Consider the following 26,879-nt stretch of genomic DNA (forward strand, 5'->3'; position numbering starts at 1 on the left):
AAAAACCCCCCATTTTACCCAACAACAACCCACCACTTTACCCAACAACAACCCACCACTTTACCCAACAAAACCCCACCACTTTACCCAAAAACAACCCACCACTTTACCCAGCAAAAACCCACCACTTTACCCAACAACAACCCACCACTTTACCCAACAAAAACACACAACTTTACCCAAAAACAACCCATCACTTTACCCAACAAAAACCAACCACTTTACCCAACAAAAACCCACCACTTTACCCAACAACAACCCACCACTTTACCCAACAAAAACCAACCACTTTACCCAAAACAAAACCTCACCACTTTACCCAACAACAACCCACCACTTTACCCAACAAAAACCCACCACTTTACCCAAAAACAACCCAGCACTTTACCCAACAAAAACCCACCACTTTACCCAACAAAAACCAACCACTTTACCCAAAACAAAACCTCACCACTTTACCCAACAACAACCCACCACTTTACCCAACAAAAACCCACCACTTTACCCAACAACAACCCACCACTTTACCCAACAAAAACACATAACTTTACCCAAAAACAACCCACCACTTTACCCAACAAAAACCAACCACTTTACCCAACAAAAACCCACCACTTTATCCAACAACAACCCACCACTTTACCCAACAAAAACCCACCACTTTACCCAAAAACAACCCAGCACTTTACCCAACAAAAACCCACCACTTTACCCAACAAAAACCAACCACTTTACCCAAAACAAAACCTCACCACTTTACCCAACAACAACCCACCACTTTACCCAACAAAAACCCACCACTTTACCCAACAACAACCCACCACTTTACCCAACAAAAACACATAACTTTACCCAAAAACAACCCACCACTTTACCCAACAAAAACCAACCACTTTACCCAACAAAAACCCACCACTTTATCCAACAACAACCCACCACTTTACCCAACAAAAACCAACCACTTTACCCAAAACAAAACCTCACCACTTTACCCAACAACAACCCACCACTTTACCCAACAAAAACCCACCACTTTACCCAACAAAAACCCACCACTTTACCCAACAAAAACCAACCACTTTACCGAACAAAAACCCACCACTTTACCCAACAACAACCCACCACTTTACCCAACAAAAACCAACCACTTTACCCAAAACAAAACCTCACCACTTTACCCAACAACAACCCACCACTTTACCCAGCAAAAACCCACCACTTTACCCAACAAAAAAACACCACTTTACCCAACAAAAACCTACCACTTTACGCAAAAACAACCCACCACTTTACCCAACAAAAACCAACCACTTTACCCAACAAAAACGCACCACTTTACCGAAAAACAACCCCCCACTTTACCCAACAAAAACCCACCACTTTACCCAACAACAACTCACCACTTTACCCAACCATCCCCACCACTTTACCCAACAAAACCCTACCACTCTACCCAACAAAAACCCACAACTTTACCCAACAAAAACCCACCACTTTACCCAACAAAAACCAACCACTTTACCCAACAAAAACCCACCACTTTACCCAACAACAACCCACCACTTTACCCAACAACAACCCACCACTTTACCAAACAAAAACCCACCACTTTACTCAACAAAACCCCACCACTTTACCCAACAAAAACCCACCACTTTTCCCAACAACAACCCACCACTTTACCCAACAGCAACCCACCACTTTACCCAACAAAAACCCACCACTTTACCCAACAACAACCCAGCACTTTACCCAACAAAAACCCACCACTTTACCCAACAACAACCCACCATTTTACCCCAAAACAACCCACCACTTTACCCAACAAAAACCCACCACTTTATCCAACAACAACCCACCACTTTACCCAACAAAAACCAACCACTTTACCCAACAAAAACCCACCACTTTACCCAACAAAAACCAACCACTTTACCCAACAAAAACCCACCACTTTACCCAACAACAACCCACCACTTTACCCAACAAAAACCAACCACTTTACCCAAAACAAAACCTCACCACTTTACCCAACAACAACCCACCACTTTACCCAGCAAAAACCCACCATTTTACCCAACAACAACCCACCACTTTACCCAGCAAAAAAACACCACTTTACCCAACAAAAACCTACCACTTTACGCAAAAACAACCCACCACTTTACCCAACAAAAACCAACCACTTTACCCAACAACAACCCACCACTTTACTCAACAAAACCCCACCACTTTACCCAAAAACAACCCACCACTTTACCCAACAACAACCCACCACTTTACCCAACAGCAACCCACCACTTTACCCAACAAAAACCCAGCACTTTACCCAACAACAACCCACCACTTTACCCAACAGCAACCCACCACTTTACCCAACAAAAACCTACCACTTTACCCAACAAAAACCCACCACTTTACCCAACAACAACCCACCACTTTACCCAACAACAACCCACCACTTTACCCAACAGCAACCTACCACTTTACCCAACAAAAACCCACCACTTTACCCAACAACAACCCACCACTTTACCCAACAACAACCCACCACTTTACTCAACAAAACCCCACCACTTTACCCAACAACAACCCACCACTTTACCCAACAAAAACCCTACACTTTACCCAACAACAACCCAACACTTTACCCCAAAACAACCCACCACTTTACCCAACAAAAACCCACCACTTTACCCAACAAAAACCCACCACTTTACCCAACAACAACCCACCACTTTACCCAACAACAACCCACCACTTTACCCAACAAAAACCTATCACTTTACCCAACAAACCCCACCACTTTACCCAACCAATACCCACCACTTTACCCAACAACAACCCACCACTTTACCCAACAAAAACCCACCACTTTACCCAACAAAAACCCACCACTTTACCCAACAACCCACCACTTTACCCAACAACAACCCACCACTTTACCCAACAACAACCCACCACTTTACCCAACAAAACCCCACCACTTTACCCAAAAACAATCCACCACTTTACCCAACAAAAACCCACCACTTTACCCAACAAACCCCACCACTTTACCCAACAAAAACCCACCACTTTACCCAACAAAAACCAACCACTTTACCCAAAACAAAACCCCACCACTTTACCCAACAAAAACCCACCACTTTACCCCACAACAACCAACCACTTTACCCAACAAAACCCCACCACATTACCCAACAACAACCCACCACTTTACCCAAAGAAACCCACCACTTTACCCAACAACAACCCACCACTTTACCCCACAACAACCCACCACTTTACCCAACAACAACCCAGCACTTTACCCAACAAACCCCACCACTTTACCCAACAACAACCCAGCACTTTACCCAACAAAAACTCACCACTTTACCCAACGGAAACCCACCACTTTACCCAACAACAACCCACCACTTTACCCAGCAAAAACCCACCACTTTACCCAACAACAACCCACCACTTTACACAACAAAAAACAACCACTTTACCCAAAACAAAACCCCACCACTTTACCCAACAACAACCCACCACTTTACCCAACAAAAACCCACCACTTTACCCAAAAATAAACCACCACTTTACCCAGCAAAAACCCACCACTTTACCCAACAACAACCCACCACTTTACCCAACAAAAACACACCACTTTACACAAAATCAACCCACCACTTTACCCAACAAAAACCAACCACTTTACCCAACAAAAAACAACCACTTTACCCAAAAACAACCCACCACTTTACCCACCAAAAACCCACCACTTTACCCAACAACAACCCACCACTTTACCCAACAAAAACCCACCACTTTACCCAACAAAAACCTACCACTTTACCCAAAAACAACCCACTACTTTACCCAACAAAAAACAACCAGTTTACCCAACAAAAACCCACCACTTTACCCAAAAACAACCCACCACTTTACCCAACAAAAACCCACCACTTTACCCAACAACAACCCACCACTTTACCCAACCATCCCCACCACTTTACCCAACAAAACCCTACCACTTTACCCAACAAAAACCCACAACTTTACCTAACAAAAACCCACCACTTTACCCAACAAAAACCCACCACTTTACCCAACAACAACCCACCACTTTACCCCACAACAACCCACCACTTTACCCAACAACAACCCACCACTTTACCCAACAGTAACCTACCACTTTACCCAACAAAAACCCACAACTTTACCCAACATCAACCCAGTTCTTTACCCAACAAAACCACACCACTTTACCCAACAACAACCCACCACTTTACCCCACAACAACCCACCACTTTACCCAACAAAAACCCACAACTTTACCCAACATCAACCCAGTTCTTTACCCAACAAAACCACACCACTTTACCCAACAACAACCCACCACTTTACCCAACACATTTTTTTACAGTTTTTTTTGTTTGTTTCTGCACAAATGGCAGCACAATCAACGACTAGAGCAAGCTGGTTTACCTCCATGTTGGCTGAATCTGAAACAGCGGTGTAGATTAATGTCCAGTCTGTTTATAATCTGCTTCCACTATAAACGTTCTGTAGTGTATTCAAGATTTAAAGGAGAACTTTGGTGTGAAATTAACTTTGGGTGTAATAAAACATGATAAAGAGTACTAACCTTTGTTGAATAGCCCACCTCGTTTCTCCCGCAGCTTTCCGAGATCCAGCAATTTTATTCTGTTTGTCCAAACACCCGTTAGACTGGATGATATGGGGCATATTCTCGCCTCTGCAGATAAATCGCTTTTTACACCATTATCCAAGCTCAAAGTAGCTCCACACAGTATTGGTAGAATCCGGAGAGCCCTGAAATTTAAATCGAGGCATTAAGCACTTTAAAAGTGCACAAGAAGTTTGTTAAAACACTGTTTACAACACGTAGTGTAAGCTAAATCTCAAAGTAAGTCGCCATCGTAAAGTAAGAAGTAAAGAAGACATGGCCGGGATGTGCGCTAAGCTCGGACTGCAGCTTCAGTCGGCATGCGGACGAAAAATTGATGGGAAAAGAAGACTGAAAGAATGGTTTGCGTTTGTGCCTTTCCAGGCTGAAATATTACACGCTCGTCACTCTACTGATCATGATTTTACTTAATTAAGAGGTGTTGGGACAAACTGAATAAAATCGCTGGATCTCGGAAAGCTGCGGGAGAACGGAGGTGGGCTATTCAAAAAGGTTAGTACTCTTTATCATGTTTTACTACATTAAAAGTCAATTTTACACCTTTAAGAGTTCTCCTTTAAGACATAGAGCAGTCAGAGAATGTATGGGATGCATTATCATCGTACAAATTGCCATCCAATCACTGTCATTTCATTTTTCAAATCAGGTAATTAACTTTAATCGCTCTAATTAAACGTAAAGTAAAAGCAGTGATTAATAGGAGCTGCCAAGCGAAGGTGCCTTATACATAGAACACAGTTTCATCTTCTAAGCGAACGCTGTGACTTTGTGAAGGCGGGCTGATGTCTGATATTGGAAATGAAGTCTGCATTGCTGCATTACAAATTCTGTTGATTGGCTGTGATCTTCTCTGATAGAGCGAGCGCAGTGAAGCTAATTTGGGAGCACTGTGCGCAAAAAAGCAGATGCCGAGATTTGCATTCATCCCCGCCCGCTGGATCTCTCAGCGGAGCGGAGGAGTGCGCTCCTTCCCTTCAATTAAAGCATATGGAGACCCTTCCACCGGAAACACTCCACGCAATTAGCAGGAGACGCAGAATCAAAGGCAGCGTGGAGCAGATGAGCCATGTGCTACACACGCAAGCACTGATGTGAATTCTCTGTTCTGTGTTGCAGAATTGGCTGGACCCCTCCAAGGAGATCAAGAAGCAGATGCGAAGTGAGTGATTGGCAGGTTGACACATGTGGGGTGGGGGCATACACGCATACACACACTCATTAAACGATCTGCAGGGGATCACACATACATATCACATTACACTGTGATGTCATGTTCTGTAGAGATTTATAGAAATGGGTGTTGGGTGGTATCAACGCTTTTTTTCAATTTTTTTTGCACTATAAGGTGCACTTAAAATCCTTTAATTTTCCCAACAATTGACAGTGGATTTTACCAGTTTAGCCTCAATTTAGATCTACAGACACGTTAGTATTAGCCTCTAACCACACCAAGCTCTTTGGCCGTCCAGAGGGGAGTATTATCGGCCTGTAGCTTGCTGCTAACCCCGGTTAGCACTGCTGGAGCAGCATTAGCATTATCCACTAGCAGTTAGCTGACAATGCTAATGTAAATCTGTAAATCTAAGCTTACTGGTAATAAATGGAAGGAAATAAATATGTGTAGATTTACATACAGTGCTCGTTTGATTTGTGTGACTCATCTAGAATGTTTTTTGCAATTTTGTTTACTTAATTTAGCTTAGCTTTACAGGTCTTGCCAGCCTCCAGAAAAAAATAGCGAAACCCCTGTTAATTACTAGAGTCGCATAAAATGTGCCGTATAATCCAGTGCACCCTGTGTATAAAAATAGACATTTATTGATAGTGCGCATTAAAATCTGGTGGACCTTATATTGTGAAAAATACAGTACCCTACTGTATCTTACACCCTTCATAAGACATGTTGCAATGGTCATATCATTCTTACACCACGCTAACAGTCTATTTCCACACCTTCCACATGTTTTATTTAAATAGCAATGGTGCTTCTGAATATATCTATACCGATGGCCATGGTGGTCTGGTATTTAGGTGTGTTTGGGTAAATTTCTGCATACTGCTATCTTGGCAACAGAAAACACAGGTGTACCACTGACTAAATACTACCTAGACCAATATCAACAGTCAGACGTTCATGGATATCTTGCCGCATACCCAACATTTGAAATAGTTGCTTGTTACACACATGGACATGCAGCAGTGCACAAATCCATAGTAACTTTTACAAAAACAATATACAGAATGAACAAGCATGAAAGAGTAGATCAGTTTCCTCTGCTGAGAAATACTGGACAAGTCCAGGTAACTGCACCATTAACATAGCAATCCACCAAAGCACATCTGGCTCTTAAAGGGAATGGCAAATGATACACTGATTTGTTTATTTCACGTTATGCCCAAAACACATTCATGATGATTAAGAAAATTAGTACATTCCTTTTGCCATGTTTTTAATCCATGCAAGGCATACTTCTCCCCTTTTCCATATTTTTTCATCACTTTTTTTTGGTAATTTTGCCTCTCTACACCATCTCAATGGATTTTGAGTAAACAATCAAAATGTCATTAAAATAAACAAACTTTTAACAAAGTTTCTTTATTTTAAAGGCTAATACACAATTTGGAAATTCCATGCTAAGCAGATTTATGTCTAGATGTGGCCTTTTTTCTCACTATTCCATGACTAATTACAGAGATAAAAAGATGTGGAGTTGATTCTAAGTGTTGAATTTGCATTTGGGAGCCATTTTTGGAAACTCTTGATCTGCACTCCACAGTGGTGATGATGCAAGTGAATGAGGCTATAATTAGGCTGAAGGATCAAAACGTATCAGACCTATCAGATCTATCAGTTAGAGTTAGAGCAGAAGCTTTAGGAAATGAAACAGAATGTTATATTTTGTTATATTTTTAAAAAGAAGGAATGTAGTGGTGAGCTCAGTAAAACTAAAAATAATCCTGAAGGCTACGAAAATCAACTAAAGTAGAGGAACACAATTTTCTTTTCTTGTTGAAGAAAACCTCTTCACAACATCTCGTCGTCTCAAGAACCCTCTTGACTGTAAAAAGAAACCTACAATCAATAGTTGCCTTGGTGAAAGAAAACACTGTGTGTTTACCTCAAGATTCAAACCTCTGACAACACTCAAGAACAGAAAGGAGCATTAGACTGATTAAAACCATTTAAAATAGCCTAACATTTTCTGGAACAATATTTCTGTGGATTTTATCATTTAGAATTTATTGTTATCTGGTTTGGCCGTATCTTAAATCATGGTGCCTGATAAAAAATATAACAGTAAACAGTTGCAAACCCGGCGATTGAGGGTTGGGGGGCATTGGAACTTTCACAAAGTGGGCCTCAGACTAAAAATACCTGAGAACTGCTACTTTAGACTTACAGCTCTGGATAAAAATAAAAGACCACAGAAAAATTATGAGTTTCTTTGATTTTTTTTATTAAAAACCTCTGGAATATAATCAAGAGGAAGATGGATGATCACAAGCCATCAAACCAAGCTGAAGTGCTTAAATTTTTGTACCAGGAGTAAAGGCATAAAGTTATCCAAAAGCAGTGTGTAGGACTGGTGGAGGAGAACATGCCATGATGCATGAAAACTGTGATTAAAAAACAGGGTTATTCCACCAAATATTGATTTCTGAACTACTGAAACTTTATGAATAAAAACTTGTTTTCTTTGCATTATTTGAGGTCTGAAAGCTCTGCATCTTTCTGTTATTTCAGCCATTTCTCATTTTCTGCAAATAAATTCTCTAAATTACAATATTTTAATTTGGAATTTGGGGGAAATGTTGTTCGTAGTTTATAGAATAAAACAACAATGTTCATTTCACTTAAACATAAACCTATAAATAGCAAAATCAGAGAAACTAATTCAGAAACTGAAGTGGTCTCTTAATTTTTTCCAAAGCTGTATGTATATGCAGAAGCATTTGCTTTGCTACACCTTTGCTTTCAGTACGCTGTCTATAGTGAGAGCTTTGTGAGAGACACTGTGATCTCTGCACAGACACTTTTATTTGGCCTTTCACTGCTGATTTTCCTGGGAGAATGACTCGGCAGTAACTCAGGCATGTAAAAGAGCCTCATTCTCTCTGACCTTCACTTTTATGAGGTGGCACAGGGCTGTGTTGTGCACAGATCTTAAAAGAGAGGGGCATGTGGGGGGAAACATTTTTATTATAGCACTCCTCCTATTATAGCAGCCTCCTGAGCCTGCATGTGAAATGTATTGAACCAGTTTTAAGCTTCTTTCACCTTGCGTTTGTGTTTTTGTGTGTGTGTGTGTGTGTGTGTGTTTGTGTGTGTTTACCTATGTCCTCAGCATCTCCTTGGCATTTTGCCTTCGCTGTCAAGTTCTACCCACCTGATCCCTCTCAGCTCATGGAGGACATCACCAGGTAAGAGGGTCTCACTGCACCGTCGTTATGACGACATCATTATCATTCTGCGTTTTTGCCGCTGGCGGTTGCATTCAAGCAGAACAGTCACGTTCAGCTATTTTTAACGTGACATAAGACTAAAAAAGAGAACGTTTTCATCATTAAAGCCAATTTTAAACATTTTTGGCCATGTTTCAGACACCCAAAAGACTTACCTCCCAAATATCCCAGCAGGAGCTGAGCTCTCTTATTCATTCACTTCCATTCATTACTAGCTAAACCCCCTTAAATTCCCCCAACCCACACCAGAATCAGTGAATCAGGACACAGAATCAGCCACAGATTCTAGTTGAAAGCTAGTCGATTCCCAGGATTTACTGTCCTTTAAGTGCCTTTAAGACATATAGTGGCTTGCACAAAACTTTTTCATATTTTGTCACCTTACAACCACAAACTTAAATGAATTTTATTTAAATGTTTTATTAAGTGATAGATCAACACAAAGTAGCACATCACTGTGAAATGGAATAAAAATTATACATTTTTAAAATAAATTTTACTCTAATAAATTTCAAAAATGTGACGTGCAAAAGTTTTCAGCCCTGGTTACACTTTAAAAAAGGGTTAAACAAACCAGAATTTTTTTTTTAGTTTTTTTTTTTTTTAGTTTTTTCAAAGTAAGACCTCTTGCTCCGACTAGTAAGACCTCTTGCAAGAACTATCAATCAGGATATCCTTAAGACACTTTTAGAATTCATGATTTTTTCGGATTCACTGACGGATTCATTTCCTAAAGTATTTTTTATCTTTGATTATGAGAAGCAATAACTACTCAACTAATCAAAGATAAAAAATACTTTAGGAAATGAAGGTCAGTGAATCCGAAAAAATCATGAATTCTAAAAGTGTCTTAAGGATATCCTGATTGATAGTTCTTGTAGAGGGCTGGAAAATATGATCCAGGTTATTTAACAACATGACTGCCTCCCTTAAAGCTAATTTCCGTAAGTTTTGGGATTTAAGGCTCTCTCTGGTGAAAACGCGTAATTGCACTGAGCATGCAGAAGAATCATTTTAAACTGTGCGAGTTTGATGCAGTCTTCTTTCAGAGTGGATGAATCCGATTCCAGGTTATGTTCATTCAGTTAGAGAGAGAGAGAGTGTGCGCTCAGTCAGAAACTTCACTTCAACTACAGACTTTGTTTCTACTATGAGTGAATGAGCTTAATGAGCTGTGAGTTTCCCCTTCTGAAGTCTCCATTGCTCCACCAGCCGCTCGCCTTCAGTAAAACTGAGCCGGATTCTCTTTTAGAGGCTGTACGTGTAACGTAAGTACGTAAAGACGCCTGACATGGCCAGAAGAACTTTGGCGAAAACGGACCCAACTCCCGAGTTTTTAGAATAAATATATTAGGCTTAGCAGGGAACCATCAAACACAATATTTTATCCCTTCTCCACTCAGAAATGCTTCTGCTTTTAGTTTAGAAACAAAATAATACAGACTGTCACTTAAAGGTGTAGAGGAAACAGATATCTCTAAGAAAACACTTTCACACTTTTTCTTATGATAAACCCACCTATTCTGTATACCTGTATTTGTATTTGAGCGGACTTTGTGAGGCTGCAATGATGTTTTTTTAAGGTTGGACTTTAATTCTATGTTGATACTGTTCAGAACATGCGTATAAACGAAGCCACTGAGAAGATGATTCAGTCTCATTCTACCTACTGTCATGTATTAATGATTATGTTTAGAATGAGGTTTATGATACGGTGTAAACTGGAAGCTTATGCTGCAGATGCAACAGGTTGAGGTTCGGCTGTAAAATGCAGGAATATTTAATTTAATACGTCTGAGATATTGGTGTTTGGCATATCTTTTATATAATTACTTAATCTAATGAATTATGCATATCTGCAGAATTAATTTCGAATAAATTAAAGCTAATGGTCTCCAATCTTGCTGCCAGTGAGCAAAAAAATGCAGTGTAATTTGCTTGTTTGCTCAGTCTTGCTTGGCCTTGACTAAGATGGTGTTTTAATATAGACCAATAATTAAAGTACATTGGTAAATCATGGGTGTAAAATTGTGTAAGCAGAAGCATATGAAGTTTAATAAAGACATTAGGAGGCTCGTCAAACATGGCTCCTCATATATTATATAGACTTCAGTGCATTTGCAGGGTTTGTACTGCCAGTAGTTGACTGTTGTTGGAAATGTTTGCATCCAGAGGGAATCAACTGATAAGAATGAAACTTAGTGGGTAGTCAGGACAGACTGTCATATAGCAGGCCATCTACATTGACTAGTCCCACTATTTGACCAGGAAATCCATTTGTGAAGGCAATTATTAGATGTCATGTATGTGGGATGCCCTTAATTTTATAAAATGGCAGATGACCTATGGTCTTCATTACAGGCATTTTAAAAGCCGAGTATTATGTTCATCAAGTCCTGTAACCTTAGAATAATATGATAATCCTTATGGTAAGGACCAGTTGCCCTACCTTTCCTGAATGCACCGCCTGGTGCGCTGTTCCAGCAGGACAATACTCACTAATACTGCTGTCATCTCAACAACTTGCCTTAAAGACACAGAAACCGTTTGCCCCATTCAGAGGTGGACTTGTTTATGTGCTTTGGGTCACTGTCCTGCTGCAGAACCCAAGTACACCTGAGCTTGAGGTCACAAACAGATAGCCGGACATTTTACTTCAGGATTGTCTGGTAAACAGCAGAAGGTCTAGTTCCATCCATTACAGTAAGTTTTCCAGACCCTAAACAGCAAAGCAGCCCCAGATCATCATACTACCACCACCATGTTTTACATTATGATGTTCTTTTTCTGAAATTATGTGAAAGTTTTATGCCAGATGTAATTAGACACACAACTTCCAAAAAGTTCCTCTTTTGTCATGTCAGTGCCAAGAATAGTCCTTGGGATCATCAAGATATTTTTTTTTTCGGTAAATGTGAGACGGACCGTTGTGTTCTTTTTGGTCAGCAGTATTTTTTTTCTTGGAACTCTCCCATGGAGACCATTTTTACCCAGTCTCATTCTTATTATTGAATCATTAACACTGATCTTAACTGAGGCGAGTGAGACCTGCCGTTCTTTAAATGTTCTGTTTTTTTTTTTTTGACCTCCTGGATGAGTTGTCCATGCCCTTTTGGAATAATTTTGGTGTTCTGCAGGACGACTTACTTTCTTTAGTTCTTGCTAAGTTCAGCTCTTATCTAGCATTGATCTGCTAGCTGCGTTCCAGAGTTCTGAGGTCAATAACTAAAGACAGAAGTGAACTATAGCAATAATGCACATATCATATCCAACCACAGAGCCTAATAATCTAACCACAGTATCATCCATCTGTTATCAAACATGGGCGATTAATATAGCTCAGAAAAAAGTTAGCATCGCCAGTTTGAAAATATGTATACTAACATAAATGGATATATTGAAAAAAAAAAGAATTATTATTAAATCTATTATTCTATTTTTTTAATTACTACTATTATAACTATTATACAGAGCATATAATTATTTATTTTTCGTACTATATATATACAGGGGTTGGATAATGAAACTGAAACACCTGTCGTTTTAGTGTGGGAGGATTCATGGCTAAATTGGAGCAGCCTGGTGGCCAATCTTCATTAATTGCACATTGCACCAGTAAGAGCAGAGTGTGAAGGTTCAATTAGCAGGGTAAGAGCACAGTTCTGCTCAAAATATTGCAATGCACACAACATTATGGGTGACATACCAGAGTTCAAAAGAGGACAAATTGTTGGTGCACGTCTTGCTGGTGCATCTGTGACCAAGACAGCAAGTCTTTGTGATGTATCAAGAGCCACAGTATCCAGGGTTATGTCAGCATACCACCAAGAAGCACCAACCACATCCAACAGGATTAACTGTGGACGCTGTAAGAGGAAGCTGTCTGAAAGGGATGTTTGGGTGCTAACCCGGATTGAATCCAAAATAAAACCACGGCTGCCCAAATCACAGCAGAATTCAATGTGCACCTCAACTCTCCTGTTTCCACCAGAACTGTCCGTCAGGACAATAAATTTTTGTGGTCTAAAACCAGGTGTTTCAGTTTCATTGTCCAGCTCCTGTATATACAGTATATTTTACTTTTTACAACAGTAAATACAAATAGTCCAATATTGCTTAGTAAACCAGTAAGTTAAAACCATATAACCATAGACTGTATATAATATGGACAGAACGTCCCCATTTACTCTCATTACGGCATTTTGAAGCCAAAAGATGGCCCTGCGCAGTAGAGACAAAGTGGAGCCAGAACTGAAGCAGCAGAGGTGGGAGGGAGGGCCGTGTAAGAGACATAGTGGCTTCACTTTTCAACCACTGTCCTCCTGTCCATACAGGACCATATACCTGTCCATATTCTATACAGTCTATTGTTAAAACACACTTTTCTCAGTTTCATGTCCTTAACTAACCCGCCCCTGTCGTCTCGTCCTTTATCTCTCACAGGTACTACCTGTGTCTGCAGCTGCGTGATGACATGCTGTCCGGTCGACTCCCCTGCTCATTCGTCACCCACGCCCTGCTGGGCTCCTACACCGTGCAGGCCGAGCTCGGAGACTACGATCAGGACGAGCACGGCTCCGATTACATCAGTGACCTCCGCTTCGCCCCCAATCAGACCCGTGAACTGGAGGAGAGGGTCATGGAGCTCCATCGGACCTACAGGTTGAGGAAATGCGTGGTCCTTCTGGAACATGCTTTATTGTGACCTCACTGAATCGCTGTTTAGCTCCATACATTTACTTTATATTAAAACAACTTAATGAAGCTATGAAGTATTACATGTTTTTATTAGTGTTAAAATGGTAAGGATAGTAGATCCAGACTCTTTTTTCGGTACCACTTAAAAATAAGACTACCTTTATAAAGGGTTTATAAATGTATATATAATTAGGTTGTAAATGCCTTAAAAATCATTATTAATCAGTTATGACACATACGTAGATAGGGCAACAATATAGATAGATGGCTGTGGGTTGACTATTTGGCAAACAACAGGTCATTGTTGCCCTTTCTACGTATGTGTTATAACTGATTATTAATGATTTTTAAGGCATTTACAACCTAATTAGTAACCATTAATAAACTAATTGTAATTAACCATTTATATACCCTTTATAAAGGTAGTCTTATTTTCAAGTGGTACCCTTTTTTCTATTTAGGTGTCATAAGTGCTTATTAATGTTTTTAAAGTATTTACAACTTATAAACCATTTATAAAGGAGCCTTATTTAAAAGTGGTAACAACATAACTAAACAAAACACAGCAGCTCAAAAACTTACTACTAGATCCAAACCTGCTCATAATTTATTTGTCTTCATAATGTACTCCTAATGAATATTGTAATGGAATTCTCATCAACATCATCGCTCTCAAAATCCATATGTTGACATAAACACCACCATGTTGTTGAGCATCTGTCACTCTGGCCGGTGCTGCACCAGTGCCAAGTAACTCTTCAGTTCCTGCGGAGTGAGAGAGTCAATAAGCCACACAGCCGGGGTCTCAGTGATTGGCGTGTGGTGTGGAAGCTCCTCGGGCGCAGAGCGAGTTCTCTGTTCCTAAGCAGAACTGAAACACACCCCCCCCAGCTTTCACATTTATTCTGTTATCAGCAGGATCGAATGCGCGGCGTCCTGCTGTTTTAATCCGTGACTCATTTTATCTCATGTTTCAGGGGAATGACTCCTGCTGAGGCAGAAATGAACTTCCTGGAGAATGCCAAGAAGCTGTCCATGTACGGGGTGGACCTGCATCATGCAAAGGTACAGCAATGAAGGTGTATACAAATTAGGATATCTGATTCTGTGCTCCCAGTTAAAGAGGTGTCGGACAACAAAGTACAAATACCAGGTTCCTTACTAGTGTCGCATAATGCGCCTTATAATACGAATTAGAAAATTCTAATTTCTCGGTCCTTTGTAGGGAAGAAAAGCGAATACGGGGAAACACTTGCCAGCCCAAAGTTGAGAGAAGAGTTTAAATACAGCTTACATTTTCACATAATTATCTGAACTTTCTATCACTTATATTTAAAAAAAAAGCCTCATTACTCCTACTCCTTCATTTCATATCCATCCAGATTTAATTTGATAGTGGTTGAATAAGAAGTTTAAACTTATACCATTCTGACACCCTATTGGTTTATATGTGATCCATTACACCTGCACACGTCACACCCCCCCACACACTCCAGCTAGAACAAATAAAGTATGAGGATGAACCATGCAGAGCCTCAAGAGAACTCGAGGAAGTGTCCCAGCTAAGCTTTTTTAAAATACAGCTCTGGAAAAAATAAGAGAACACTTAAAAATTATGAGTTTCTTTCATTTCACCAAATTGAAAACCTCTGGAATATAATCAAGAGGAAGATGGATGATCACAAGCCATCAAACCAAACTGAACTGCTTGAACGTTTGCACCAGGAGTAAAGGCATAAGATTATCCAAAAGCAGTGTGTAAGACTGGTGGAGGAGAACATGATGCCAAGATGCATGAAAACTGTGATTAAAAAAACAGGGTTATTCCACCAAATATTGATTTCTGAACTTTATGAATATGAACTTGTTTTCTTGTTTTTTATTTCGGCCATTTCTCATTTTCTGCAAATAAATGCTCTAAATGAAAATATTTTTATTTGGAATTCAGGAGAAATGTTGTCTGTAGTTTTTAGAATAAAAAAACAATGTTCATTTTACTCAAACATAAACCTATAAATTGCAAAATTGAAGTGTTCTCTTATTTTTTCTAGAGCTGTATTATCATTGTACTAAAATGCATTCATTTTCAATAGGCATATATGCAGCTGAAACAGGCAGCCCAGTGCATAGCAAACAGGGTCACCAGTTCAAGTCCAGCTGAGAGCAACTTCTCTCTTATATTATATAAAATATTACATTATATGATATAATATCTCTCGTTAGAAATGTTCCCGGACCGTCCTTTGACATCTCGATATTGAACTGACAGTTATGCCTCACAGACCCAGCAGTGAGAACTAATATCCAGCTGTGATAATCATGTCATAGTGTCCCAGTGACCTTAAATATTGCCATTAGCCATACTCATGGATTATTGATGCATTATGCGTCTGTCCTCTCTCCCCTCACTAATGCCTGATTCAGGATTCAGAAGGGATTGACATCATGCTGGGGGTCTGTGCCAACGGCCTGCTGATCTACCGTGACCGCTTGAGGATCAACCGCTTCGCCTGGCCTAAGATCCTCAAGATCTCCTACAAGAGGAGCAACTTCTACATAAAGATTCGCCCGGGAGAGGTATTCTTTATTTCTGTTTGAATAAAGTTCAACTTATATAGCGCCTTTCTAGAAACCCAAGGATGCTTTACAATTTACACATTTTTACACACAAGCACATTACACATCAACACTCATTCACACACCAGTGAGAAGCGGCAGCCAATAGCGCACAGCGTACTCTCAACCGGAAACGACCCCGTCCACCTGGAGGACTGCATCGGGCACTACAGCAATTACCCTGGACAGAGTGCCAATCCATATCTGGGCACAGTCATGCATGCATTTACACACATTTACACACATACAAACTTACATACATACCACACACTTACACACACCAGATCAATTTAGAGTATTCAATTCACCAGATCAATTTAGAGTATTCAATTCACCAGATCAATTTAGAGTATTCAATTCACCAGATCAATTTAGAGTATTCAATTTACCAGATCAATTTAGAGTATTCAATTTACCAGATCAATTTACAGTATTCAATTTACCAGATCAATTTAGAGTATTCAATTCACCAGATCAATTTAGAGTATTCAATTCACCAGATCAATTTAGAGTATTCAATTCACCAGATCAATTTAGAGTATTCAATTCACCAGATCAATTTAGAGTATTCAATTTACCAGATCAATTTAGAGTATTCAATTTACCAGATCAATTTACAGTATTCAATTTACCAGATCAATTTACAGTATTCAATTTACCAGATCAATTTAGAGTATTCAATTCACCAGATCAATTTAGAGTATTCAATTTACCAGATCAATTTAGAGTATTCAATGTACCAGATCAATTTAGAGTATTCAATTTACCAGATCAATTTAGAGTATTCAATTTACCAGATTATTCAATTTACCAGATCAATTTAGAGTATTCAATTTACCAGATCAATTTAGAGTATTCAATTTACCAGATCAGTTTAGAGTATTCAATTTACCAGATCAATTTAGAGTATTCAATTTACCAGATCAGTTTAGAGTATTCAATTTACCAGATCAATTTAGAGTATCCAATTTACCAGAACAATTTAGAGTATTCAATTCACCAGATCAATTTAGAGTATTCAATTTACCAGATCAATTTAGAGTATTCAATTTACCAGATCAATTTAGAGTATTCAATTTACCAGATCAATTTAGAGTATTCAATTTACCAGATCAATTTAGAGTATTCAATTTACCAGATCAATTTAGAGTATTCAATTTACCAGATCAATTTAGAGTATTCAATTTTTCTGGGCAATTTAGAGTATTCAATTTACCAGATCAATTTAGAGTATCCAATTTACCTGTTCTCCATGTTTTTGGACTGTGGGAGGAAACCGGATTCCCCGTAGGAAACCCACTCAGACACGGGGAGAACATAGAAACTCCACCCAGATAGGGACTTAACCCAAGACCCCAGTGCTGGGAGGTGAACGTGCTAACCACTAAGCCACCGTGCCGCCTATTTGATTTCTATTTCATAGTTGTCTCAGGAAAATGACCTTCAGCCTCCAAGCAAGCAGAATAGGGGGGTTTCAATGGTGAACACATTGATGGACAATTGATTAGAGAACTTTCTGCAGTCAAATGCTTTAAACTTCAATAGACTTATTTTAGACTATTTGTTCCACCTGCCTTGTACATAATACACTGCCTAGCCAAAAAAACAAGTTACCAAAAAAAGATCACACACTCTAATATTTCATTGGACTACCTTTAGCTTTGCAGTGTCACAAGATTTATTTCAAGATCTTGAATTGATGATGGTAGAGTCTTCTCCAGCACATCCCAAAGATTCTCAATGAGGTTAAGGTCTGGACTCTGTGGTGAACTCTCTCAATCCATGTGTGAAAATGATAAATGATGATCTCGTGCTCCATGAATCCTGACATTGTCATCTTGGAATATGCCGTGTCATCAGGCAAGAAAAAATCCATTGATCCAGGAATAACCTGGTCTATATTTAGTATATTCTGGAAGTCAGCTGACCTCGTTCTTTCAGCACATACTGTTGCTGAACCTAAACCTGCAGACCAACTGCAGCATCAACCCCACATCATTTACTTACTTAAATCCAGGTGGAGACATTTTTTTTTGGCCAGGCTGTGTAGATACTCTAAATAGCTATGTATCTCTTTACTGTTTAATGTTCTTATTGTTTTCCTTGTTGGATTTACTTAAATGTGTCGTTTGAGTCATTGTCATGTTGCATGGTCCACCTTCGTTTTTGCTTCAGTTTCTGGACAGATGGTTTCAGAATTTTCTCAAGCACCATCTGATACAATGAAGAATTCATAACGCATTCTATGATGGAGAGCTTGCCAGTCTCTGCTGCAACAAAGCAGCTGCAATCTATAAATCTAGAGCTCCAGGCTTTACAGTTAGTATGAGGTATGGGGGGGGTGACAGTAAGGGCACACCCTTTAAAATCAAACTTGTTTGGTCTCAAACCAAACTAATGTTTGAAGTTTAAATAAAACAGGCACCTCCAAAAGTCTCTCTAACCATGTTCTAACCATGTTCTAACCATGTTCTCTATATATTTAGCTGATGTGCTGCATTTTATACATTTTATAATGTAATAAATGTGAGGGTGTCCTAACCTTTTTCTCACATAAATCACATTTATTGCATTTCTATTCATTTCATTTTACAAATGAGTTTTTTTTTCTGACATTTAATCAGTTTAGCTTGTTGAGTTACATCAGATGACAGTATGTTTAATGTCTCAATTTTTTACACTGTATATTTAAATGTTAAGTGTTTCTGGTAAAATAAACAATGATGTTTAAGTGCAATTGGTTAGGTTGGTCTAGCAATGATTCATTACTTTCAGTTAACAAAAAATGTTAGTATTCTGTGTGCAAACCTGCCAAATTTGCACTTTTAAGATTAGTATATTGTATATACCAAACGTTTTATTTTCCTACTTTTTTTTCACACTGTTTACAGTACTTGTCAAAAGTTTGGACACACCTTCTCAATCAGGGTATATATATATATTTTTGTATTTTTTTCCCAAGGAACACATAAGAAATCATGTAGTAACTTTAAGTGTTAAGCAAACCAAAATACTATACTAATAATGAAGCATTTATATGGCTCTTATTTGGAAGCTGTTGACTCTGATGAACTTATCCTGTGCTTCAACTTTTCTGTAGCAGTCCTGATGAGAGCCAATTTTATCATTGGATTTTTGAAGGTCTTTCTGAATGCACTTGAGGATCCTTTTAAAATTCTTGCAATTTTTTGATGGACTGACCTTCATTTCTTAAAGTAATTTATTTTCTTTACTTAGTTGAGTTGTTCTTGCCATAATATAGATTAGAACTTTACTCAAATAGAGCTATTCGCTGTATACCAACTCTACCTCTTCACTACTTTACAACTGATGCTCTCAAACACATTAAGAAAAAAGAAATTCAAGTAATTAACTCTTGATGAGTTCAGCACAGCTGTTAACTAAAAGCCTGAATTCCAGGTGACTCTACCTCATAAATCTGACCGAGAAAATCTAGCAGAGATGTGTCATCTAAGCAAGAGGTGCTACGTTTAAAATAGAATCTAAACTATAAAACATATTCTGGTTTGTACTGTATGCGTAATATATATATATATATATATATATATATATATATATATATATATATATATATATATATATATATATATATATATATATTTGTGGTAAAATGGGCAGTGATGTTGGGTAAGAGGTACTGTAGGTACTGTCTGCAGTTCTTGAACCAAAAGAAGTAAAAAATTGCCTTTCAGTCTTATTCGTCCAGGCTTTGTGGGAAAGAGATGGTAATTTATTCAGGCAGTTATGCATTAATGCGGCTGATGTGCATGTCAATAAGGCCGGGCTGGGGGACTTCTCGAACGCGTGAAGCCCTGTGGGTACTTTCAGACTCTTTCTCCCAGTGTGTTCTGCTGTTGCTGCAGTCTGGCGGGGACGGAGCTTCCGAGTGACAGGCCTGGTGATGTCTCTCTGGCAGAACAGAGACACACAGAGGGCCTGTGAGATACACACATAAAGAGCTCCTTCAGCTGCTCCGACACAGCTGCAGAGATGCCCAGAAAAGGAATGGGACGGACAAATTTAGAGTGCTGCCCAAAATGCCATGCTACTGTTTATTTTCCCCGCCTGAAAAAAGGCCGGTGTTTGTCTCATAGCTCAGCTTCGTTCAGGAATCGCTCCTGCAGATCACAGGACTGGAGTTTAAGACCCAGATTAATTTTAATTAGGCCCCGGAGCGAGCCGAAGGGCATGTGTGGTGTTTGTTAAATTAGTGAAGGGACTGGTGGGTGCAGTGCAGTTTAAAGAGGATGAAATGACCCTCTGAAGGACAGAGATCTGCCACCACTTAGCTGCGTTTTGAGGGGGATTTTTCTCCTGTCTGCCTCAGATATGTCTCCATGTGATCAGTGTCTGCACAGTATATCATTAGTTAAAGAGGCACTAAACCCTTCCCTTAGCTCAAATTTAACCCTCCTATTATGTTCATTTGTCAGTAACAGCAATGGTGTTCCAGCGTCAGTTTGACCCGGTGCATAATTAATTATCCAAAAGATGTCTGAAACCAACAAAAACCAACAAGCAGTGTAAATATTTCACTATAAACTCCATTACTAACTATTCTATCAATATTTAGTACAATATTGTTTCTTACCTCTAACAGGTAATGGTTCAATTAGTATAATTCACTCGTTTTTCACAAAAAAAAAAACATTTTCAAACTTGTTTAATGTTTCACTACTTTATTACTTTTGAAAGACCAACAAATAAAACAATAGTTTTACATAGCATTGAAACATATCATTTAAATTTTGTGGTGGTTGCAAATATGTGAGATGAACCATTTTCATATTATATGTTGATTACACTAATTAAGGCAAGCAGAAGAAGTTTCATACTGAAAAAAAATTACTATTTTTCCTAAATCTTTATACTTTAAAATGGGTCAATTTGAATCGCAACATAACAGGAAGGTTAAAAATGACAAAAAACTGGTAGGGGTAAGGGTTTGGGTGGGGCACTGGGTGATGTATGGGTTTAGAGGCTGGACAGGAGTCCCAGTGTCCCTCTGATAGCGGTGAGATGCAGATGGGGCGGTATTATTGATTGACTGATCTGCATATCGTAATGTGTCTGTTTACTAAAGCACACGGACACATCATCCACGCCCAGTATCATCTAGTTGAACCACAGTTGGAGCTGAGAGGGCGCTGCAGAGGCAGAAATTCCCACAATAAAATAGCTTTTTAGAGGTTAAGAAATTTTCATAAAAAACTTTTAGCAGGACTGGTATGTTTCATTAATTTAAAGCAACACATTCAGCTTTTAATGGAAAAAATAGTTTAAAGTTTATTGGCTCTTTAAAGGAACAGTTTTTCAAGAAATCAAATAAACATGATTTATCAGGTACAGAAACGCGCAGTTGATTAGCCGAGCCGAGGTTTGGTTTCTTAAGTGTTCAGAGTTTGTCAAACATGTCTTGGCTGACTGACTGCATCTGGTTTCAGTAATAAATCATGTTCATTAGATTGTATTCCAATCTATTCCTCTAATTACACTCACTATTCAAAACAAAAATGTTGCACACAGAAGGAAGTGTATAAATGATACAGACTACACATACAGAAGCAGAAGCACATGCCGGACATCTCAGTATGGAGGTTCCTAATGGATTAGAAACTAAGTTTCAACAGCATGGCACCCTTCACATGTTCAATCAGAGATCTAGCCATGGCATCACATCTATCATCTTCAATGTAAGTTCTTGAGATGGAAGCAGCCTGTGGATGAGCATTGTCCTGTTGGAATAGCGCACCAGAGTGTGAGTTTAGTGAATGTATGGATAATATTGGTTGCAGGAACTTATTAAAGTAGTGTTGGCTGTCAGATTGCCTATAATGATGACCAAATGTGATCTGGCACTGTACAAAATGAATGGCAGCCCATTAATGGAAGACCAGACATTCTGGAGCTGACCACAGTTCCCCCATACAAGCATTCATTGGTTGTTTTTACCAAGATAAAATAAGTACTCTGAATCACCGTGTGTATGTAGAACTGTGCCGTGCAGCCATCTGCCAATGGTGCTGGCTGTTAGATCACTTTGCACATGTCAAACATTCAGTCATTTCTCTTACTTCTTGATTAGTGTAGGTCTCCCAGATCATAATTGTCACTGGTTTATGTTCTTTTGTCAGTAGTGATTACCATATTTATTCGGACTATAGGGGGCACTTAAAATCGTCAAAAATGGTCAGTGCGCCTTACATTCTGGTGCAGCTTATGTATGAATTTTAGCAGTCAGGTATTAAGGAGCAGTAAAGCCACTCCGCTGAAGTACAGCGTTATACGGGAGTTTCAGTGAAGTTTCTCCAGCACCAAGGCTGGAGCAGTATTAGTATTAGCCACTAACCACAGTGCTAGCTCTTTTGCTATTCATAGGGAAGTATATCAGACTGTAGTTTGTGTGTTTGCTGTGTTAAAACAAGCGTGGGACAAACCGCTAGCTGACAGCACCCTGGTTTACTGGAACACTCAGGGTTTCTCAGTGTAGCGCTGTTGGGCAGCATTTACTAGCACTAAGGGCTGCTGCTAACCATGCTGTTGAAAATATTGAAAATCTAAGCTTACTGCAAACAAACGGAAGTGCTTTACTCACCTAAATAAACAGTTTTCAGTCAAGAAATCTGTGTAGATTAACATCCAGCGTTTGTTTGACTTGAGAGACATTCCAGGATTTTGGTACATTACAGGGGTGGTCACTTCTGAAAATTTGATCTTCAATTTGATCATTTTTAGTCATATATTTATTAAATACAGGTAATAGACTATCAAAAAGTTTGATTTGTCAAGCTCAGGTATCAAAGCAATTTTTTAAATTAGATTATGCAATATATTTAGTAACTTGGTAATTTGGTAACAGGGTTGCAAATCTAGGCTAAGTTGTGGTTTACCCCAGGAACAGATGCTAACTGTAAAATTTAGCCATGTATACAAGATCAAGGACAAACATGGTTATATAAGTATATATATAAAAAAATTGACTCTTACAATAGTCTTACAATATGAGTAACAGGGTTGAGTTCACTGAGTGACACACACAACTTGGACAAACATATTTGGAAAAAAAAACTTACTCTTGGTCTTGCCATGTGGGCAGAAAATGTCCTTGTGATGTCACATCCTTTGTGCCAGTAGACAAATATTTTTAACTCTTTCTCTGCCAGGTAAAATTCCTTATGGTAACAGGGTTGAGCGCATGTTGTGGGACACAACTTAATAGCATAAAAACTGTAACATGCTAAACAATGTAGACCAAAGAGGTTGTTTTCATAAGTAAAGGAGATGCAGATCAACAATATACAAGAGGAAGTCATTTATTTAGAGCTTATTTTAATTGTTAAATTTGCCAAAGAAGTTGGTCACCCAATGTGTGGGACAAGAGAAAACGGCCATTTTTTGAGGTGGTTCAAAGGTATTCGGTCTTTTGAATAATATCTAAGGAGTTTGTTTTTCCACCATATTTTACAGTTTGTCTTATAAGTACATTTTTCGTAAAAAATAGTCAAGTGGTGGGACAGGAAATGTACCAAAAACCTGGAATGTCCCTTGAATTTTTTTTTTTTTTTTTAAGAATCACGCTTTTGTTAATTTAGACATGGCGACAACTTTGTTCCTTACTATTCTCACTTGAAATGCGCCTTATAATCCAGTGCACCTTATAATAGGGTGTTCCTTATAGTCTGTATAATACGGTACTCTAATATAATCACCATGTCATTGTTTTTGGTCCATATCATGTAGCTTGTATACCGTATTTAATCTTTTCCATTTTCTTTCTCTTCACAGTATGAACAGTTTGAAAGCACCATTGGCTTCAAGCTGCCGAATCACAGAGCAGCTAAGAGGCTGTGGAAGGTCTGCATCGAACATCATACTTTCTTCAGGTAAACTGCTGAGCAGCTTTCCCATAATTGCTCTTGTTCCTCGTGGCCGTATTGCTGTGATCCTGACTCTGAATCAGCAGCTGCTCAGCCAGCCTCCTGTAAGACCCTGCTAAAGCTCAGGTGTGGTTAAGTTAGTCTGCATGATCAAAGGCCTCTCCTGCTGAATCCTCCCTCGCTCAGAGCATGGGCTGTTTCTCACAAAACTAGTTTATCTCTCTCTTTCTCTCTCTCTCTCTCTCTCTCTCTCTCTCTCTCTCTCTCTTCCCAGTCTTTTTTCCTCTCTGTCTCTGTTGTTCAGACTTGTATCTGCGCGCTCTTCTCTCTAGCCCGGAGCTCTTATTGAATTTACAGTGTGAGGTAGACAACAGCACAGTCTTTATTAAACACGTTGCTTCAAGAGAGAGGGATGGTAGAGCTGTAAAGGAGGAATGCTTGCATTCATCTTCAGTTTTTTTAACAGAAAGAGTATAATGTTTTGTTCTGTTTGCTTTATGTTTTAAATTCATTTTAACACATGCATGCGTTTATTGATGTTATTTATTCATTTCACTTTAAAATGTTTTATTTTCAATTTTCAATCCCTCATCAAACAGTGTAGTACCAAAAAAAAAAAAAACAATTAAGAGAGGAAAGAGAGGGAAAATAAATGAAATGCAATATATCGAACTTAAAGCAGCACTAGGTAGGATTTCCTTGATTTTTGATCTTTTTAAAGAAGTAAAATTACAGCTTGAAACTCACTGGAGCTCTGCATTGAGGTGTAATAGGAGGAATAGCGGTGCTCTCGTGTCTGCGCAGGAGCTCCTCTGAGCTCAGACCAGACTCTGTAAGTTTTCCAAAACGGCCGCGACCAACGCTCGCGAGAACTGCGACCTGCTTTCCGACCTTTAGTTCTAACAGTTCTACAAGGACTACTGGTTCATTCTTTACAAACTAACATACAGACACTCTGGCAGAAAGAGACCGAATATGTCTGTGAAAGCCAGAAAACGAGAAAGAAAAACTAATCCGCCTGAAACATTTATTACACTCTACAACTGTAGGGGGAGCCCACGAGCACAAAATCACAATCCTACCTAGTGGAGCTTTAAAGGAGAACTCCAATGTGAGATAGAGTTGTGTTGTAGTAAAACATAATAAGGAGTATTAACTTCTGTTAAATAGCCCACCTCCATTCACCCCCAGCAATGCCAGTGATAGGGGCATAGCTTTATCCATGAAAAGAAATTGCTATTTTTACACAATTAACAAACTCAACGTAGCTCCACGCTTCATTATTAGAATTCTAAGGACTCAGAAATTCAAAATGATGTCATTTAAACAATTTCAACATTGTGGCACTTTGTGAGAACTACAGTCTTTTTTAATAAACTACTTGTGGATTTCTCAATGCCTCAGTTTATATCGCATCTGTGACCAAGACAGCAGCAAGTCTTTGTGATGTATCAGGAGCCACGGTATCCAGGGTAATGTCAGCATACCACCAAGGAGGAGCAACCACATCCAACAGGATTAACTGTGGACGCTGTAAGAGGAAGCTGTCTGAAAGGGATGTTCGGGTGCTAACCCGGATTGTATCCAAAAAAAACATAAAACCACGGCTGAACAAATCACGGCAGAATTCAATGTGCACCTCAACTCTCCTGTTTCCACCAGAACTGTCCGTCACCACAATAAATTATTGTGGTACATAAATCTGATAGTATATTTACAGCATACTTAGACAGTTTATTTAACCAGGGTTAAAATGCAAATAATAATATAAGTTTTTTCCTTTTGATGTTAACTGTGTGTTCTGTGTTCTTGTGGTCTTGTTTCTCAGGTTAGTGTCTCCAGAGCCTCCTCCTAAAGGATTCCTGGTCATGGGCTCCAAGTTCAGGTACAGTGGGAGAACACAGGCACAGACCCGGCAGGCCAGCGCTCTGATCGACCGGCCCGCTCCACACTTCGAACGCTCCACAAGCAAGCGCCACCTTCTCTCCCGCAGTCTGGACGGAGGTTACTATACTTTTTCACACGTTTTTAATCATGCTTGTCTGTATTCAAGCATTTCATTCCTTTAGAACTGATTATATTTGGGTCAGAGTAATTTCCAGGATAACCACTTTTCTTTCGTGTTTTCAGTTCTTAGCAAAACTGTGTTTTCGCCAACAGGCAATTAAAACTGTTAAATTTAAAATGAATTGACCAAATAGAGGTACATCCCTGAGGTTCTGCAGAAGGGAAAGCTCATTAAAGTTTTAAGGTCACTGAACACAAATTGTTCACCTGGTTGTCAATAGTAGCTGAAGGCTGGGTGCCTTAAAATTGTGTCTGTAAGGGCTGTTCCTTACCCAATTTGTTTGCAGTAAATGAACGTTCAGCTAAAGTAGATAAAGTTATCTACTTTAAATGAACAAGAAATTGAACACATTTTCCAACTAAATTAATCTTCAGTCAATTTTGTAGCATTCCTTTCCTCACTTCTATAACTTTAGAAATAGACCTCAAAAAGAAGA

The 26,879-nt window shown here is 39.1% G+C and overlaps 1 protein-coding gene across 9 annotated transcripts in view; it reads left to right on the top strand.

The window, feature by feature from the left end:
• The window catches only part of LOC103021633 (band 4.1-like protein 1), a 223,213-nt gene that overhangs the window by 150,797 nt on the left and 45,537 nt on the right, over window positions 1-26,879 (top strand). For all 9 annotated transcript variants that reach the window (XM_022682344.2, XM_022682337.2, XM_022682340.2 and 6 more), the window contains exons 5-11: window positions 5,816-5,858; window positions 9,046-9,121; window positions 13,607-13,825; window positions 14,839-14,926; window positions 16,286-16,438; window positions 24,284-24,381; window positions 26,204-26,379. In XM_022682344.2, the coding sequence (XP_022538065.2) occupies window positions 5,816-5,858; window positions 9,046-9,121; window positions 13,607-13,825; window positions 14,839-14,926; window positions 16,286-16,438; window positions 24,284-24,381; window positions 26,204-26,379 (853 nt within the window). The remainder of the gene's footprint in view (window positions 1-5,815; window positions 5,859-9,045; window positions 9,122-13,606; window positions 13,826-14,838; window positions 14,927-16,285; window positions 16,439-24,283; window positions 24,382-26,203; window positions 26,380-26,879) is intronic.

The sequence above is a fragment of the Astyanax mexicanus genome, chromosome 24 (assembly GCF_023375975.1).
Source record: "Astyanax mexicanus isolate ESR-SI-001 chromosome 24, AstMex3_surface, whole genome shotgun sequence".
In the NCBI taxonomy this organism is placed as follows: Eukaryota; Metazoa; Chordata; class Actinopteri; order Characiformes; family Acestrorhamphidae; genus Astyanax; species Astyanax mexicanus.